This window comes from Aquila chrysaetos, chromosome 16, assembly GCF_900496995.4.
Source record: "Aquila chrysaetos chrysaetos chromosome 16, bAquChr1.4, whole genome shotgun sequence".
NCBI lineage: Eukaryota > Metazoa > Chordata > Aves > Accipitriformes > Accipitridae > Aquila > Aquila chrysaetos.
Window position 1 is genome coordinate 25,325,655 of NC_044019.1, and position 17,159 is coordinate 25,342,813.

The 17,159-nt window shown below is 38.5% G+C and overlaps 1 protein-coding gene across 4 annotated transcripts in view; it reads right to left on the reverse strand.

The window, feature by feature from the left end:
* The window catches only part of NELL1 (neural EGFL like 1), a 300,863-nt gene that overhangs the window by 195,092 nt on the left and 88,612 nt on the right, over nt 1-17,159 (reverse strand). For all 4 annotated transcript variants that reach the window (XM_030039088.2, XM_030039085.2, XM_030039086.2 and 1 more), the window contains exon 12: nt 10,486-10,614. In XM_030039088.2, the coding sequence (XP_029894948.1) occupies nt 10,486-10,614 (129 nt within the window). The remainder of the gene's footprint in view (nt 1-10,485; nt 10,615-17,159) is intronic.

Here is a 17,159-nt window from a genome sequence, read left to right on the forward strand (position 1 = left end):
GGGTTAACAAAAAAAAAAAAATTTCTTTGACACACCACCACAGCAATGAGAACAGCTCCTGAGGAGTTTAATGCTTTTTTTCCCCCAAGATCCCTCAATTCCATACACAAACCTGAACAAAATTACTTTCTACACGTGCTTCACTGCATCCATTACCTCAGAACTCAATAGTCTCTAGGCTGAGATCAGAGTCCTCTAAGTCGTTCACACGGGTCCTCTAGTCAATCAAGTTTTTTCCTGTGTTCCCAAAATTGATGGGGGGGGGGGGGCATTTCTTTCAGTTTGTAATAGATCTTACTGTAGGACAAGTGCACATCCTTCCCTCTTCTGACCTGCCCACGACAACCTTATTGTTACATTTAGACAGCCTCAAAACCGGTCCTGTTGTTCTACCAGCATACTGCCAGCACAGACATTAATTGAAGCAGCTAGATGACATCATTTACAACATACATTTTCACAGTCATGGTCAAACCCAATCCAATAGTTTATCTATAAACTGGCTGCGAGAACTTCCAGTTGGACAAGAGACTCCATGCCCCCAAAGCCATTCTTTAAGAGCAATGGAGAGACAGCTTGAGCATCAAAACTGCATATCGGGTTTCTTTTAAGTAGCTGAAAAAATGTTTACAAGTACCAGCATTTAAGAGAGATTATCTTTTTCTCATTTCAAGACTTTCAACTATGCAAAACAGTTGCCCTTTCTGCATTCCCAAGCACTGCAAAGGGTAACCGTAGAGAGTCAACAGCATCTAATGTCACGCCGGCGCTCTCAATGAAAACCACAATACAGAGTAAGAGACAGTAGAATCACAAAAAAATTTAGGTTGGAAGTTACCTCTGGAGGTTTTCTCTTCCAACCCCCTTTTGAACTTCACAGGCCCTTGAGAAAGTTGCTATCCTGTCAGATCCTGGGTACTAAAGGCTTTTGTGCTGCAATAGGAAGACACCATTTTGCATATATCTATACACACATGCACGTCACAGATACATACACACACGTGAATCATTTTTTGAACAATTCTAGTTATGCTCCAGATTTTTAAAAAGGCAAAACCTCAACACCTCAACCTCTGAGTTTTAAGAGCTAGGCACAAAATTTTTAGCAACTTGTTGAAAAGTACTGGTTCAGTGGCTTCCATTCAAGTCCAACCAAAACTTCCGCATTATATACAAATATTTCTCAGCATTTTACAGTCCAGCTCAACCACAAGCAAACTTCTGATCATCACTACAAGAACAACCCAGATTTTTTTCTTTGCTTTGCTGCCAATTGTTTGAGGCAAACACTTGCCTGGTCTAAACTGCCACAGCTCCACTAAAAACTCTTCCAAATTTTTCCCTTCTTCACTGATGTCAGCAGAAATGCGACAGGAGCTATACTGTGTCATAATTTGAATAAAGAATTTTGGCAATATCAGGATCAATACAAGGGCTTAATGGGTAAACAACAGCAAGAGCTCTTTCTGCTCACAAGAGTTAGTACATACATACGTCACCATTAATTGCATGGATTTCTCCCCCTTTCAGTGCTGGAACATGCAATGGGGACAATTTGCTATAAGGGTCATTATAGTAGTGCAAAGGTAATGACGCTGAGCCAGCAGGAACATACGATTTTTTTTTTTCTCCTAATGGTCAGCTTTTAAGCCAGATTCTGCTACGATTAATAGCCCACAACACGTCACCGGGCTTTTCTCTAACCCATCGAAAAATGAGATAAAGTTCTATTTTTAAAAAGTAGTTAGAAGTGAAGGCAGTGAAAGTGCAGTTTGAGGCACTCAAAACTCTAGGCCACCTCCCAGAGAGGTTGTCCGAAAGAGACACAGTCTGTTCCATCTCTGGTCCTACCCCCCCCCCCCCCCCCCATAAATTCAAAAATACACAAATGCACCCCTGCCCCCAAATCTGGAACGTGGGCACACAAACAGATCTTGGAGGCTGAATGCAAATACAGATCAGAGACAGTGAAGTGCTTAAAGACAGACAGTGAACTAGACCAGTACTGTTTCATTCTGTATTAGAAACGATCAGCCTATTTTTGGCAAATAACAAAAGGTAAAAAGGAAAGCTTTACATATGAGATATCAAATTATGTCTACTAAAATTTGGAAGAATGCAACCCTAACATGTAAGAACATTTGTCGAAGGGGAGACAGCATCCCCAATCCCTCCACGTGAACAAAAATCTCAGCAGGATTTTCATTGTCCTTCTGAAGGGGTGAAGAGGTTTTTTTCCTTTAATAGCAACGATTGTAATCTATTCAAATGCAAGTTACTAACACAAGAACTGACAGTTGCAAGGCTGAATTTCTTTGGAGCCATAATTATTTATGACACTTCATTACAACAACTCCAAAACATATGGTTACCTTATTAGAAATTAAAATTTATTTTCATATAAATCTCAGCATGACATTACTCCAAAAGAACTAAAGTTACTCCAGGGGATGGCAAATAATTTCACTTTCCAGGGTTTGGTAGTTGGAATATGAATTTAAACTAATTCACTTGTAAATACAAAAGCACTTTCGATAACACAAATAATAGATCTAGAGCTACGTAAGGCACAAACATAATTTTCCAACAGGCTCCTGAATCTTCTTAGTATAAGAACTTTAACATTTTGTTTGAAAACTTTCTGTCCGCTAGCAAGTATATCATCTCTGCCTTTGAATGTATGCATTTACTTGCCAGGAGAGAGGGTCTATTTTGGTTTTAATTCAGTCTCCTCCACTAGCAGCTCATAGTACAAGGAAACTGCAGTCTCATTCAATAAAGTCCATAAACCCACAAACGCAGGAGACTGACTGACAAGTGCCTGCCTTTTTATCATGTTATAAAAGATGAATTTGAGTTCATGCAATGGTTAAGATTATAATTTAAAATAAAAATTCTTTCTCTATGAAAACAGTACAGGACAAATGTATTATTTGCATTATATCATCAAGAGAAGGGACTTGCACTGATAAATAGGATTACATACATCAATGGAAGTTTAAAATTGACACTGTCAGGTAACTGAAGTCCTAAAAAGTAGGTTAACAAGCGTCTTTCAGAGGAACTGTGAACTTTTAAAAAAAACAACCTGGCCTCAAGTCACATGTTTAGAAAAAAGGGGGTGGGGGGCAGTTTTGTTTGGTTGGTTTTTTTGGCATGAGGGGATAGTTTGGGATTTTGTTTCTTGCTTTGTTGTGGTGCATTTTTTTTTTTTTTTTTTTTTTTTTTTTAAGTCTCCATGTGAGGACTTGGTTCCAACTGGAATGCTGCCATCGAGGTAGTCTTTGCGGCAGAGATGAAGAACTTGACTGTAACAGTTCCAGATTCTTCCCGTGCCCTCCTCTTTGCTATGGTTTCAGCGTAGAGAAAAATTCAGTGCATTTGCAATGAACATAGTCATTTGCCATCAACATTTTCTTAAGTTTAGGTTATTTCATGAAGTATCCGGTATGTACAGTTACGCATATGTGTACACCTATGCGGCACAGCACGTAAGTTTACTATAGTATACCGTGAATAACGACTGCAGGAAATGCGGACAACTTGAGAGGCAGGTTTTTTGAGAGTACAACAAACAGAAGGATTATCATTAAAAGCTGATCCAGGCGTCAATGGACACCATCCAACACCACAGTCACGCATCACCGCCACACAAAAGGTTTATACGATACCACGTAATGTTAAGGTCATCTCCAAAGCCACAATGCAGTGAAATTAGAACAGCTGCAGTGAAATCACTGCAGAGGAGGAGGAGGGAGAAATTCAACAAAGTTCTACTTACTTTATACAGCAAGAAAAACATCAGCTGCGGAAACTCAGTGGATTTGCAGCAGGCTTTTACTCTGAAGGCCATATGCAGGACTGGGTTTGTTCTTTTTTAGTTTAAACTGCTGCTCGTGTAAAGTTCTGCACACTAAACAGCTATTTACATACAGGATGTGATGAGTCAAAGGATCAAACATTAGAGGTAAGCTTTACGAAGCTCTCTCATCTTCAGAACCATAACAGAAGCCACACTCTATGATGAAAGATTTTCTTGTTCCTGTGTGTTTTGCAACAGCAGTAAACTTTTCTTTTTGTTTTTTTTTTTTTTTTCAATAAAGCATGCTGATAGCAAGGTCTTTGCATTTAGAACTAAATCATTAATCCTAAAAGCTAATTTTTCCTGATTTCTGTGACAATGGGAAAAACCACCTTTTTCCTCGGCATTTTGCAATTATTTTTTTCTATGTGACTTTCAGAAAACAAACATTTACTGACCAAACCTACATTAACGTGAGTATCTTAGAATGAATTTTTTCAACATATTTACGTATCTATCTTTCTGTAAAGAATTTCCTGACTACATCTGACGTTATCAAGTTCAAACGAAAAGAAACAGAAAGCAGTAAAGACCACTGTATGTGTCTGGAACATACTTACAAAGAAATTAAATGTGGTTTTAATTAAAATTAAATGTCGACTGTCGTGGTTTAACCCCAGCCAGCAAATAAGCACCACGCAGCCACTCACTCACTTCCCCCCCACCCAGTGGGATGGGGGAGAGAATTGGGAAAAGAAGCAAAACTCGTGGGTTGAGATAAGAACGGTTTAATAGAACAGAAAAGACGACACTAATAATGATAATGATAACACTAATAAAATGACAACAGTAATAATAAAAGGTTTGGAATATACAAGTGATGCACAATGCAATTGCTCACCACCCACCGATCGACGCCCAGTTAGTCCCCGAGCGGTGATTCCCGCACCCCCACCCCCCCAGTTTATATACTGGGCATGACATCACATGGTATGGAATACCCTGTTGGCCAGTTTGGGTCAGCTGTCCCGGCTGTGTCCCCTTCCAACTTCTTGTGCCCCTCCAGCCTTCTTGTTGGCTGGGCATGAGAAGCGGAACAATCCTTGACTTCAGACTAAACACTACTTAGCAACAACTGAAAACATCAGTGTTATCAACATTCTTCTCATACCTAGCTCAAAAAAGTAGCACTATACCAGCTACTAGGAAGACAATTAACTCTATTCCAGCTGAAACCAGGACAGGTTTTAAAATAACATCCAGCAGAATCCTGAGGTTCCAAGCTTACCCTCTCTCAGGTTGAGAGCTTGATAGCCTTATGTACATAAGTTAGCCAACACTCCTGTGTTGGGAAATGATACTGTTCTACAAACCTAAGATAAGTAATAATGGGATCTCTTGCTTTACAAGCTCAAATACTGAGCCAACTAACTTGCAGAGCTCCACATCAAAATACATAAAACAGACTAAAAAAAAAAAGGGGGGGGGGGCAGAAAGAAAAATATTAGCCTTTGAATTTTATTGTCAAGTAAGTGAGATACAAAGCTCTATCTAGTCTGTCTTCAGAAACCTTGGCCTGAAAGCAGAGCTCCCAGCCTGTACCGTAGATGTGTCTAACCCTAACCACACCGCCTGCCTGCAGCTCTACTGGTGCCATCTGCAGTATCAGGCTGTTGTAGAAGGGAGACTGGATGCCTAGCAAGGGAGCAGAAGCTACAGGAGACCACTGCATGGTGGTATGGACATCAGGGGGACAGTTTGCCTGGTCTGTCCATGCTGCATGCTTGGGTCCATGCTCGGGGGTAAATGAGCACTCAGTTTTCTCCCAAGGCTTTAATTCATCTTTATGCCATCTCCCAAGAATCTGCCACCCCAGTAAAATCATCGTAACTCTTCCTTATGCTACAAAATGAGCAGGTTTTCTGAATTTGGCCAGTATTTCATAACTTATGTGACATTTTTGAAATGAGCAATAATTCGTTAATGACAAATTAAGATAACATGTTTGGAGCACAGCAGGAAAAGAGTGACCTAGTCAAGTTCCTTCTGAATGAAAGTCACAAGTGGTTCTAGAGCATTCTATCAGGACAAAAAAAATGAGAAGAGTTTTTACAAATATTAAAGGCATGGAATTCGTTAACTCTTTAAGCTGAGCTAACAGCACTAAGGTGACCTTGAGGGTCAGCTCATATAAGGAAACTAACTATACTGCCTGAATTAATGTCACAGAAATACATTCGTCACAGATCTCCTACCACTATTAACCCATGCAATTTTACCAGTAAAGGAGAAAAAAGAAAAAAAAAAAAAAAGCCAATACGAGGTATTCTCAGCACTACATTTGGCCTCAGAACTTTTGGCCTCCTCTTTAAGGGCAAAGCAGACTCATCTGAGGTATCCTGTCCTAACCACTGCCTAACAGGCTGCTCCTGCCAGAGAAGGCGTTGTGGTTTTTTGTATTCTTATAAAATAGCTTTATTTTGTTGCCTGTTCCTAAAAGACCAACTCAGATTCACACAGCTTGTTTACACTCTTTACATCAACAGCTGGAAAACACCGTAAAGAGCATGCGTCATCCTACTTAGGTATACAGGGAAAGCACATCCTACAATATAGTCATACAATGAGAATATTAATCTTGTAGGTCCACTTCAGTCAATGGATCCTTTCATATATTCTACCCATTACCACAGGAACATTCTCTGGTAACACTGGTTAAGCAGAAAGGGAAAAAATACTGCTGTGTAACATGACAAGACATCGCGTAGTATGCTACTGTATCGCTTTTACTAGCTGTTTCTTGGGGCCTAAGCGGTTGGGCATGAAGGACGGAAGGTTAATACTAACCTTCCTGTTTCATGCACTCTTGTCAGCGAGAAGAGGCATGCATGTATCCTAACTGGGAAATTCATCCCACTTCAGATTTAAACAGCTCTCACAATGAATCAGACCTCAACAGCAATTAGGTAATAATCACTTTTGCACCAACAGAATAACTTTGCAGGTAGAAAAGGGCTGTTAATGTTTCGAGCCAAGCAAGTAATAAAGAATTCGGAGCCGAAATGTGGCGGGAAAAAATGGTTCCGCTTTTGCTCTTCACTCTGAAATATATAGCATAAAATCACCAAATTCTTTTCAGAAGAGATGGCTGCTTGCTTGTTAGCCTCTAGAAAGTGAGGATAATCACGCTAGCAACAAGCCTAACTTTCAGCTGATTTGGCTTGATTTTTCCTCATTTCATCTCTGAGCTTCAGACTCTCCATTTGCCGACACTTTCCTGTCTCTTACTTGGCATTATGTGGACCGTCCTGTTAGTATTTCTGAAGCAGCCACAGACTGCAGAGTTTTCTGGCTTTGAAGAAGTACGGAGTATTTGCAGGCCTGCCATACACATCACATAACGTGTCTGGAAGAATCAGCATGAGACAGACTCAAATGAATTCCCCATTTTGGTCCCGGTTTTGCCACTGAACTGCTGCACCATCTGTAACTAACTCTCATGCGTGCAACTTTCAGCCCTCAACACAGGCGCTCACATCTCGTGCTAAGAAGTCATAGCTGCAAGCATGCACACGCTGCTACAACTTGAGTGCTTGCATCCTGCAGACATTGGACTCTCCAGCTACTTGTGCGATTCCCAGAATTTATCCACGCGTATGGGACAGATAAACGGACATCGGTTCAACACTTGTGCATAAGTATCCCCATCAGTAGTTAAACCTCAGTCAACATGATTAATAGAAATATCTCTATACATCCCCCTGCAAATGATGAATGCTCTAATTATGTCTCATATGCAAGACAAGTAGGCAGATGACAAAAAAAAAACCCAACTTTTCTGTTTTTAAGTGAAATACATTGCTTTTACAGAACACGGAGAATCTCCACTCATCTCCTTCATTCATTACAAGCTTCATTTACTTGTTTGTTTTCAGAAACTGTCTTCCCTAAACACATCTATGGTATTTCAAAAATGGAATATATATAGCAAGTGATTATCCTACATGTATATTTTGACATGAGGAGCCGCTAAATACTTGAAAAGTAGTTACTGAGAATGAATAGTAAAAGCCTCTCAGGTTTTTGTTATTTATTTTACAAATTTGCTGATGCCAGTTCTCTGACAAAAGTTAGAATCTTTCTAATTTTTTCCACTGTACTGCAAATGTGAATATGGAATGTTAAAAAAAAAAAAAAAAGACAGAAATACATGTGAAAAAGCAAAGCAGACTCAAACTCAATTCTTCAGAGAACTTACGAGATCAAAATGATGCCATAAAGTCCAGCAACATAAAACTGCATGAATAAAAGCGAGCAGAAATAGCAGTAAAAACATAGGTAAGGTAAAATAATACTATACATTAGAATTCACATGCACATGTACTTCAAATACATTGGAAGAGATGAGCAATCCGGAAAGCTCCAAGTTAACTATCTGGAGCACTCTGAACTAAGGTGCCACTTACCAGCACACGTCATGAGTATGAAATAGTTTAATCTTGCCATCTCAAAGGAAGCAGTAATCTTACACGTCTTTTAAGTTTAAAGGCTTCAGAACGATGAAGACAAATTCAACACTACAGCTGAGAATGATATCTTCCTTGCTTCCACAGGTGTTTTGCATGTTTACTACTTGTTGTTCAGGTGTTTTGCATATTTAATTCTTACACAGTACACACAGAAATCCAAAACTCCGCAAAAAAAAAATCCACCCCTTTACTATACCAACATCCTGCCAAATTGTAACTTCAGATAGATACCTTTGACCTCATTTATTTAAATCACAGCTTCACCATGCATTTGAGAATGTTATACAGCCAACTATGAAATGATTCTGTTTAGCAGATTAAACGCATGGATGAGAGAAATGAGGTTAGAGAGGCACAGAAAGAAATTTTGCAGAAAGCTGGTCTGAGGAGCAAAAGGAAGCTCTTCATAGGGCTGAAAGGTCTCACCTCTTGGCTAATCGATTTGTCCGTCTGCAGTTCCCCTTGCTAGAGGGCCTTCTCTTCTCGACCTTACCTTCTAAGAACTTCTCTCCATCTAGCAAATTTATAATTTCCTAACATGCAGAAAGTGCCTCTCTAATCTATCCCATGGACTCAGGCAGCAAAAGCAGCTGTGTTTGTTCTGTTGCTTCATGTTTCGCCCACCTGCACGGAAGCCAGGGATTTGATTTGCCCTTCCAAAATTTAAAGCAGCATAGACCAGACATGTTGTAATTCCCACTAATTTCTTCAAAAAGCTCTTTCTTTCCCCACCGCTACCACTCACTAAGGCACTGCCAACATCTCCAAAATTATTTGAGTCAAGATGTTTATATTTTTTCCAAGGAGGAAAAAAAGGGACAGTCCGCTACTAGGTAAATAAAAACACTAAGCATTGATTTTATTTAAAACAGAAAAAAAGAACAAATACTGGATACTGATACTCTGTATCATAGCTGATAAAGAGACTTGTTACTGTCTTCCGATTTCCGAGTAGTCCTTGCAGTACATAGAGAGCAGCTCTTCTCACAGTTTTTTGTACAAAAAAGTTTCTCTATATACAGTGTATCTGTTGCCTACCTTTAAAAAGAAAAGCGTAAACTGTTTTCCCAATCACTGAAAGTGCATGTAGAGGACCATTCAAATTTTTATTTGCAGAGAACTGACTAAATACCGTAAGATTTATAGCTGCAATTTACTGAAGAGCTTTATGGACTGCTATTTAAAGCAGTCCTGCTCACTTACATGCACTAAAAAGTCTTTTTATGAAAGCGGGATCATTTAAGCCCACTCCATGTATGTCTTTTTTATTCTTTCATCCTGTCTTCCAATTCTTGCCGTATATTTTAACAGCTTGTCAAAAATGCCATCTCCCTTCCATCACCAGTACTATTAGAAAAAGAATCTAGGGAAATATTTTTTTACAAAGTAGTTCACAAAATTCCTGTGATGGCCAAAGGATTAAATATCGCAGCCTGACATACAAGGGCATTAAAAAAAACCCCACAATGCAAAGGCAGGAAAGAATGTGGTATATGTGGATTCATCAATTTAATTTTTAATAAGTACATCATAGCTACGAACAACAGCAAGCTCTAGAAAACACTGAGAAACAAAAAGGAGAATAATGCCCCATTGCATTCGTTCCTGTGATGGAATAATACATCAACAGAAGTACCTCAGCTACCCTCTTCTAAGAAATAGGTCTCTTCTGTATCATAGGAAAGTCATTTCAGTAAAGTACCTGGCCCACAGAAGTACTTCAGGAAGGACTGCAGATCATCATCTCTATATTCGAGCCTCCGTACACCTTCACACTTAACCTTTCTCACAAACGTCAGCAGAATTCCCACTTCCTAAATTAATGCATCTTACAAAGATGTTGTTCTCTAAAAAACGGTTTAGAAGGTAGGTGCTATTGTCTGAAAAATGGTATTTTAAAAATTGTAATGACAGCATGACCGTGGTGTGCCAAGGCACAACTGCAACAATGAAGTATGCCCACAGATCGGTAATCTGAATGGTCCAGCACCACTTGTAATCTTCAATCCATATTTAAGAATGCAAAAAGGGCCCTTGTGATATTCACCATCATGAAACTGAACTTTGCAATGAAATTCGTTCGTCAACCATTTATTTAATACTATGTTTCTGACTAGGTTGTTAAGGGGACAGGCCTTTGAACATTTTGTTTACCTTCACAATACGCAGAGTCCCCTTGGACAGAGAGATAACCATTCTTGCATTCACAAGTAGCTTTTGTGTTCCAGTTTTTGCACTCTGAATTTTCACCACATCTGTGTCCCTCTGCACAGAAGTTATGGCCTGAAATACAAGGAACATGCAACCTGGTATTAAAACATGTTTATTTCAGATATTCAGGTTTAATATTTACATTGACCGTATTACTCTGAAAAACTTTGGCATGCCACATTCCAGAAATTCTCTCTATAAACCCATCTGGTGCACACAGGCTTGTTGGATTCCTCCATCAATTCATTCTCAGTAAAACCATTTAGTTCAAAAATGTATTTGTATGACTAGTTTTAGGAGAAAAGGAGAAAAGACAACTTCAAAGCAAGAAGCCATGACAATACATTAGTCTTCTACTGAACCCATGTAGGATAAAATGCCACCTTATCTCTGATTGCCGAGAAGCATAATACTAACTCACACCAAAAGGATAACAAAGCATAATATCAAAAAAAATCTGTCACAGTTCTCTTATTACGCATAATCAAGCATGCTTTTAGAAGAGCAAAAATGAGACGTTGCATTACAACACAAAACTATGCTGGTAGTCACAACAACCTCATGCACTGCCTTGCAATTCTGTCACCAAAAACTAGCTAGATTGCTTCTACAGTTTGTAATTACGCCATGCATCATGTTTCGTAGGGGAGAATTTTTATTAATCTCTCCTTTTTCCTTGATGCAAATTCTGAGTAGCTTCTTTGTGAACAGTTTCTTTTATTCCATACAAAGTCATTTCCACAAACGGGATGAACTTTCCCACTTTCTTCTATAAAGGCACGACTGGCTGAAGTTCTTCCTTCCTGGTTTTCAATATTTCTCAAAGATCTGTCAAAATCTCTCCCTGCTGAAGACTAAAGTAACTGCAACTTTATCTCTTTAAAGGCACTCCACTGGAAGTACCGTAAGAGATAACTAAATACCTTACCGAATTTGACAACAGGAATTTTTTTCCCCCGTTGGTGTATTTTTGATGGATTTCTCTCTATTGATATCCAAGAGTCAATTTCTATTTGCCTGAGATTTATAAACAGTCATTTTGGTAATTCTTATTTTTTCTGGATTTTCTCTCCTGGAAGGAGGGGAGTCAGAAACCCCGATGTACCATCAGCTACTTGTATTCATATAAGCGCAAGCTGGAATACAAGAATAGTTTCTGCCAATTCTGCCTGGTCATAAAGGAGCAAACTAAAGGTTCTGGTTCACTGATCCTAAACTTTCCTTACCTTCCCCTAAAGACAGCTAAAAAAAGACAACCTGGACTTCTAAGATCTAAATGCCAGATTCAGATCTTTGTTCATATCCCTCACTTTGATATTCTTCAAGGAACTGTGGAAGACTTTAGCTTATAATAAAAACAGTTTTCATCTACAGTAAGCAAATTTTCATAAGGCTATCCTGAAGCTGTTGTTCACTGAGGGTTTTTTTCATTTGTTTTTAAACACGCACTTCAGTCATCTACTAATTTAAGACTCGGGTGTTGTCATTTTAGTGCACTCCAACTTTATGAGTCTGATCACCTAACGTTGTGTTGTGAGGTCATTTTTAAAGAAATGTAACACTTGTTAGCAAGGAGGACGCTTTCTCAGTGTCAATGTCCAACTCTACACTTAAACTTCAGATTAATTTTATTAACAACCGAGGTATCTTCCTTGTGCTCACTTAGCTCATTCTTTCATTGCAATACAGCTTGTGAAAAAGAACCAACTCCGTTAATGAAAACTGCAGATATCCCTTCTAGTCTTCATTCATTTCACAGTCTGGTAAAAACCACTCAGGTATTCCAGATACAGCCTTGTCAAGCCTGGGTACATTTTATACTGGTAAAAAAGGGCACAGTTACACTGCCTTTAGCCATTTACGCAATCACTGTATTTGACTTCTCATTTTTGCCTTCATAATTATAATCAAAACTGAACACTGGAACCCATCTCCCCAGACTTATCCATTCAGCATCTAATTTACACTCGCCAACCGGGATTACTATTCTGTTGGCATTCTAGATAATATCCAAGAGACAACAATTTTTATAACATTTTCTTTGTCACTGTTTCCACTAAGACTATGACATCCTAGTCTATTTCCTGCTTCTTTAGAATAATAATTCTCCTTTGAACTCATACACAGTATTAGTTTTACATTTTATTATTATTGGCAGATAGTACTACTCAGAACCGATGTAACATTTCAGTGTGTTAAGCTAGGCACTATAAAAATACCACATTTTAATTTCATATGGATTGTTACTACTGTCTTAGGATATTGTGTTTATTTATTTAATTACATTTACCTCACATCCAAACCCGTAAAAAATATTTCAATCTTTCTCAGCATGTTTTAGTTACAATAGTCCTTATACAACTTTCTGCACCAAAAAACTTTGTTTCTAGGCTCTTTTTATCCCAGTGAGTCAACATTTCACCTTGTGATCAGTTCATGGCAAATTTAGCACTCGCAATTGGCCATAAGGGATGACTTCTCAGGGTTAACTTTCATCACAAGTCCCGAGTCCCAGATCAGCCACTCTTCTCTAACAGCACTTTCTCCCAAGCACAAGCTGCTGATTACCGTTCAATATCACATCATGGCCCTAATTCTTCTTCACTGTTTATTCGCCACCTCTGAAATTCGTCAGTAGATATGATGACTACCCTAACTATCCATTTTATACCACTAGAGCTGTCACCTTTTTTAAAAAATCCTGTGGAAAAAACTGTATTGCTTTTGTTCCCTTGTTATCAATTCAAATATGAACTGTCTCCATTCAGAATCAGACTCTTTCTTATGTTTTCAAGCTTGAAGGCTGTTAAAAGAACATAGAAGAAAAAAAAGTAACGCTCCAGTTCTGTAACTTGCGTAGAGGCTCTAAAGAACTTTTCATTGTTCTCCTCTCATTAGGAATACACAATGATAGAACACCCACATCTCTAGATTGGCTTGGCCTTTATTATTATAAAAGACCTGTGAAACACTGTTTCCTACCTTTTAAAAATGCTGACTGAAAGTGACTCAACTTCAATTTCCCATAGCATTTCAGAAAACTTGTTCAATAAGTCTGTAAGTGGAAAGTGGAAGCCATTCCTGTTAAGAGCACACATGGTGCTACAACACTGTATGTTACCAAGCTTTTACAAAACAAATGTGATGTAAGGTTAACCAGCAGGAAAAAAAAAAAAAAAAAAGATACTTGACGGTATAGAAGAGTAAGGGTTCACTGCGCCTCTGTCAGAGTAGGCATGCCATCGATTGGATCAGAGGCTTTTCCAAGTACTTTTCTTTTGCAGTGAAGATGCACATTTAGCACTTCAAAAGAGCCAAGAGGTGCATACCAAGGAAGTGTGGTTCTTGCCTTAGACCGTGGTCTGCATTCTCCCCAGCTGGAGTTTTGGAGGCAAGAAAGGACTAAAAAGCTATCTACTCTATCTTAGTTCATATTGGGCCTGAGTGCTTTTCCTGCCCTTCTGGCAAATAAAGGCCACCTCATATTTGGACTGCAATGTGAAGAAATAAGCTAGCTCTGTTCTTCTCACATTTAACAATCCCAATTCCATGCCTACTTTAGGTAAATATTTTAATTCATTCTTATTCAGAAAAACAGTCAGGAATGCACACAGGCCCACTGACCGCGACAACCATGCTTATACTCCTGATTAAACAGGGAGAGACCGAAGCACTGACTTAAACATCAATCTATTCACGGCCAGTCTTTTCATGGGACCAATTACTTATCCCCAAGCAAGCAGAATGGAAAAGAATGCAAACATCCGATTTTTATTAATTCTTTGGTGTGAAATGGATTATAGGGTTCCTTTAAAATATGTACACAGATGGCAAAACCACCCGTCGATACCGTAGTGGGGTCTCTGAATCTCAACCATGGGTGGCAGCTAGTAGAGAGCACGCATTCCGATTGCCCAGGTAAAAATAACTGAATTACTGAGACTTCAGAATACTCAGCAAAGTCTTATCTGACACAGTCAGCTCCTCTCTAAATATAAGAAATGGCTTAAAATAGAATCATCACATCTGAGCAAGCAGGCAATTGGAGAGGATTTGACAGAAGCACACAAAATCTTAAATAGTTTTGATAATCTAAACTAATTTCAGGCCAACACAGATGACAAGGCAAGTGAGCATGAATTAAAATTACAGATAAACACATTCAGAACAGATGTCAGAAACCATCTTCCCCACACATACGCACACACACACAGTCATAAATGTGCACCACAGCCCTTCAAAGTCATTCAAGACATTCAAAATACAATTAGGTATTACCAACAGGGGAATTAAATATTGAAGAGTGTGTTTAGATTTTTGATGGGCCTGATGACCTCTGTTCCTTCCCCAAACGTTTCTGATAACATTACTCTCTTCCTTTATCAAGGCTGCTGAAATGTTTGCTCCAATTTTTCTTAAGAACATATTTGTATCTTTCTACTTCTGACTGTGGAATGACCATTAATAAATGTACTAAGACAATTATGAAAGAGACCAGATTTCATGCTAGCAGACATAAAACTATCATTTCTGCAGCATCGGGAACTGCACAACTGGCTAGGCCTTAGCGGTCCCAAGTCAGGTTATCTAAAATTAAACATTTATTCCATTTTGGGACACCCGAACATTGCTCTTCTTTTTCCAAGCTTCTCAACATCTTCAGGTTCCAGTTCCCAGAATCCACTTTTCCAGAGCAGCATGCTAAGCTGTTTCGTGCTGTCATCCAGTTTTTAAGTACCTAACATGTTTGGCAATTTGGCTTAATTATTGATTGACTAATGCAAGAGCTCATTCAAGACCACAGCTGGAATCAACTTATCTTACACCCATATCTCTTCCTACTTTTTTTATGGGCAACACTAACGTGCCTCTCATTTTTCTGAGGGTTTCCTTGTAACATCTGTAATGCTTTCTGTACTTCTTACAACATCCCTAGCTGTTCACTTCAAAAACTGGAACACACCTGTTCTCTTGCTGTTCAAGAAGCTACCCTTCAGCAATCCACATTTCCCATTTCAGAGGCTTCTAACAAGAACGCTGACGATGCTTCCATTAATAGCATTAGCAATGTTCAAAAGGTCTAAGGTAATTTCAACCTCAAAATCTTTACTATTGTTATGATTTAACCCCACAGTTACTACATAAATGTGTAAAGTAAATCTGGGGGACAGCTCATAGGAAGAGTCATAAAATTTGCACTAGCAATTATGCCCTTTCATAATCTGAATCAGTTTTTAATGAGTCATGAGCAATGAAGCACCCTGAACAGCAGTTTTTACGCCTTCAGAGATTGTGGTCCCAGAACTCAGTGGTCTGACATAAAACAGTAACTTCATAAATTCTTTCAAGCTACTATATCAATGCAGACCTTATTACATACTGCTTATTTGTGTGCATTAGAATAATGGTACTGCACAGCCTAACGAGTTCATAAAGATTTTTTTTTCCAGATATAAAGCTCTTCTAAGTAACATTATAGCTATGTTTAGAAATAAACTAATTCATATTTATCAACCTCCATTAAATCTTAATAAAACTAAAACCTTGAAATTACTCATACCTCACAGCAATGAATGAGAAACGTTCGATTTCTGATAAAGCAAAACTCAGTTTCACAGCCAGACAGGGAGAGAGGAGAAACATGCTAGCTGAAGAGCCTTCTCATTCTCTAATTGAAAAAATCAAAACCTCCTTAAAGCAAAACAAAGCAATACAAGTCAGGGTGGCAAAAGCACCATTTTTGGATTTAAATGCTGTTCCCTGCTGTAAAATGCACACTTCAGCTCACCAGTAGGATTCTCCGCTTCCTGCTACCCAGTGTCAGCAGTCAATCTAAATCCATCAGCCAAACCATATTACAGGATAGCAAATAAAAATTACTTTCTCCAGAAACCAAACAGCTCTCACTACTTCATTATTTCTTCACACACTCTCTCCTAAGGAGAGCATGACTGAAGCTGCTAGGGCTGTTAAGGCTATTCTTACATACTAAAATTGTGAGCATAACAACATAAAAATTCTCTCATGAAACTTTATTTGAATCAGTCATTCAAAAGAGGAAAAAGCCACTCTTTCAAAATTATACACTGTCTTTGGCAAGGAGAAAAACAGCTAAAGGGAACAATAAAACACTTTTATGACACTATTTTTTGTATTAGATTTGTCCCTGGGATATAAAAAAATGTAGCAGGCATGCTGTAAGAAAAATGACTGATTCTCAAAAAAGTAGTAAAAAATTTATTTTATACACAATGATTCTTTGTAAGATTTTAAAATTAACTAAAATTTCTGTAAGCCTAGAAGAGAGCTTGATAATACCACATTGCCCTGCTGAAAAGTATAAAAGTAGCCACATAGTTTAAGCAGACATTTATATTAAAGCACACAGATGAAGGGCAAAACTAGGTATGCTCTACATACCATTCAAGGATAGATCCTATACACAGATCTGATGAGGCCCATTTTTGCATTCAGGTACAACAAATCACAAAAATAAGCCGTCATTGTACAGCAGAGTTCTTCCATATTACACCTGCCCTGCTGTACACCTTATACAATCATTTTACTGAAATCTAGAAATTGGCTTTTAGCAATGTATTAGCTTTTGCCCTACTATA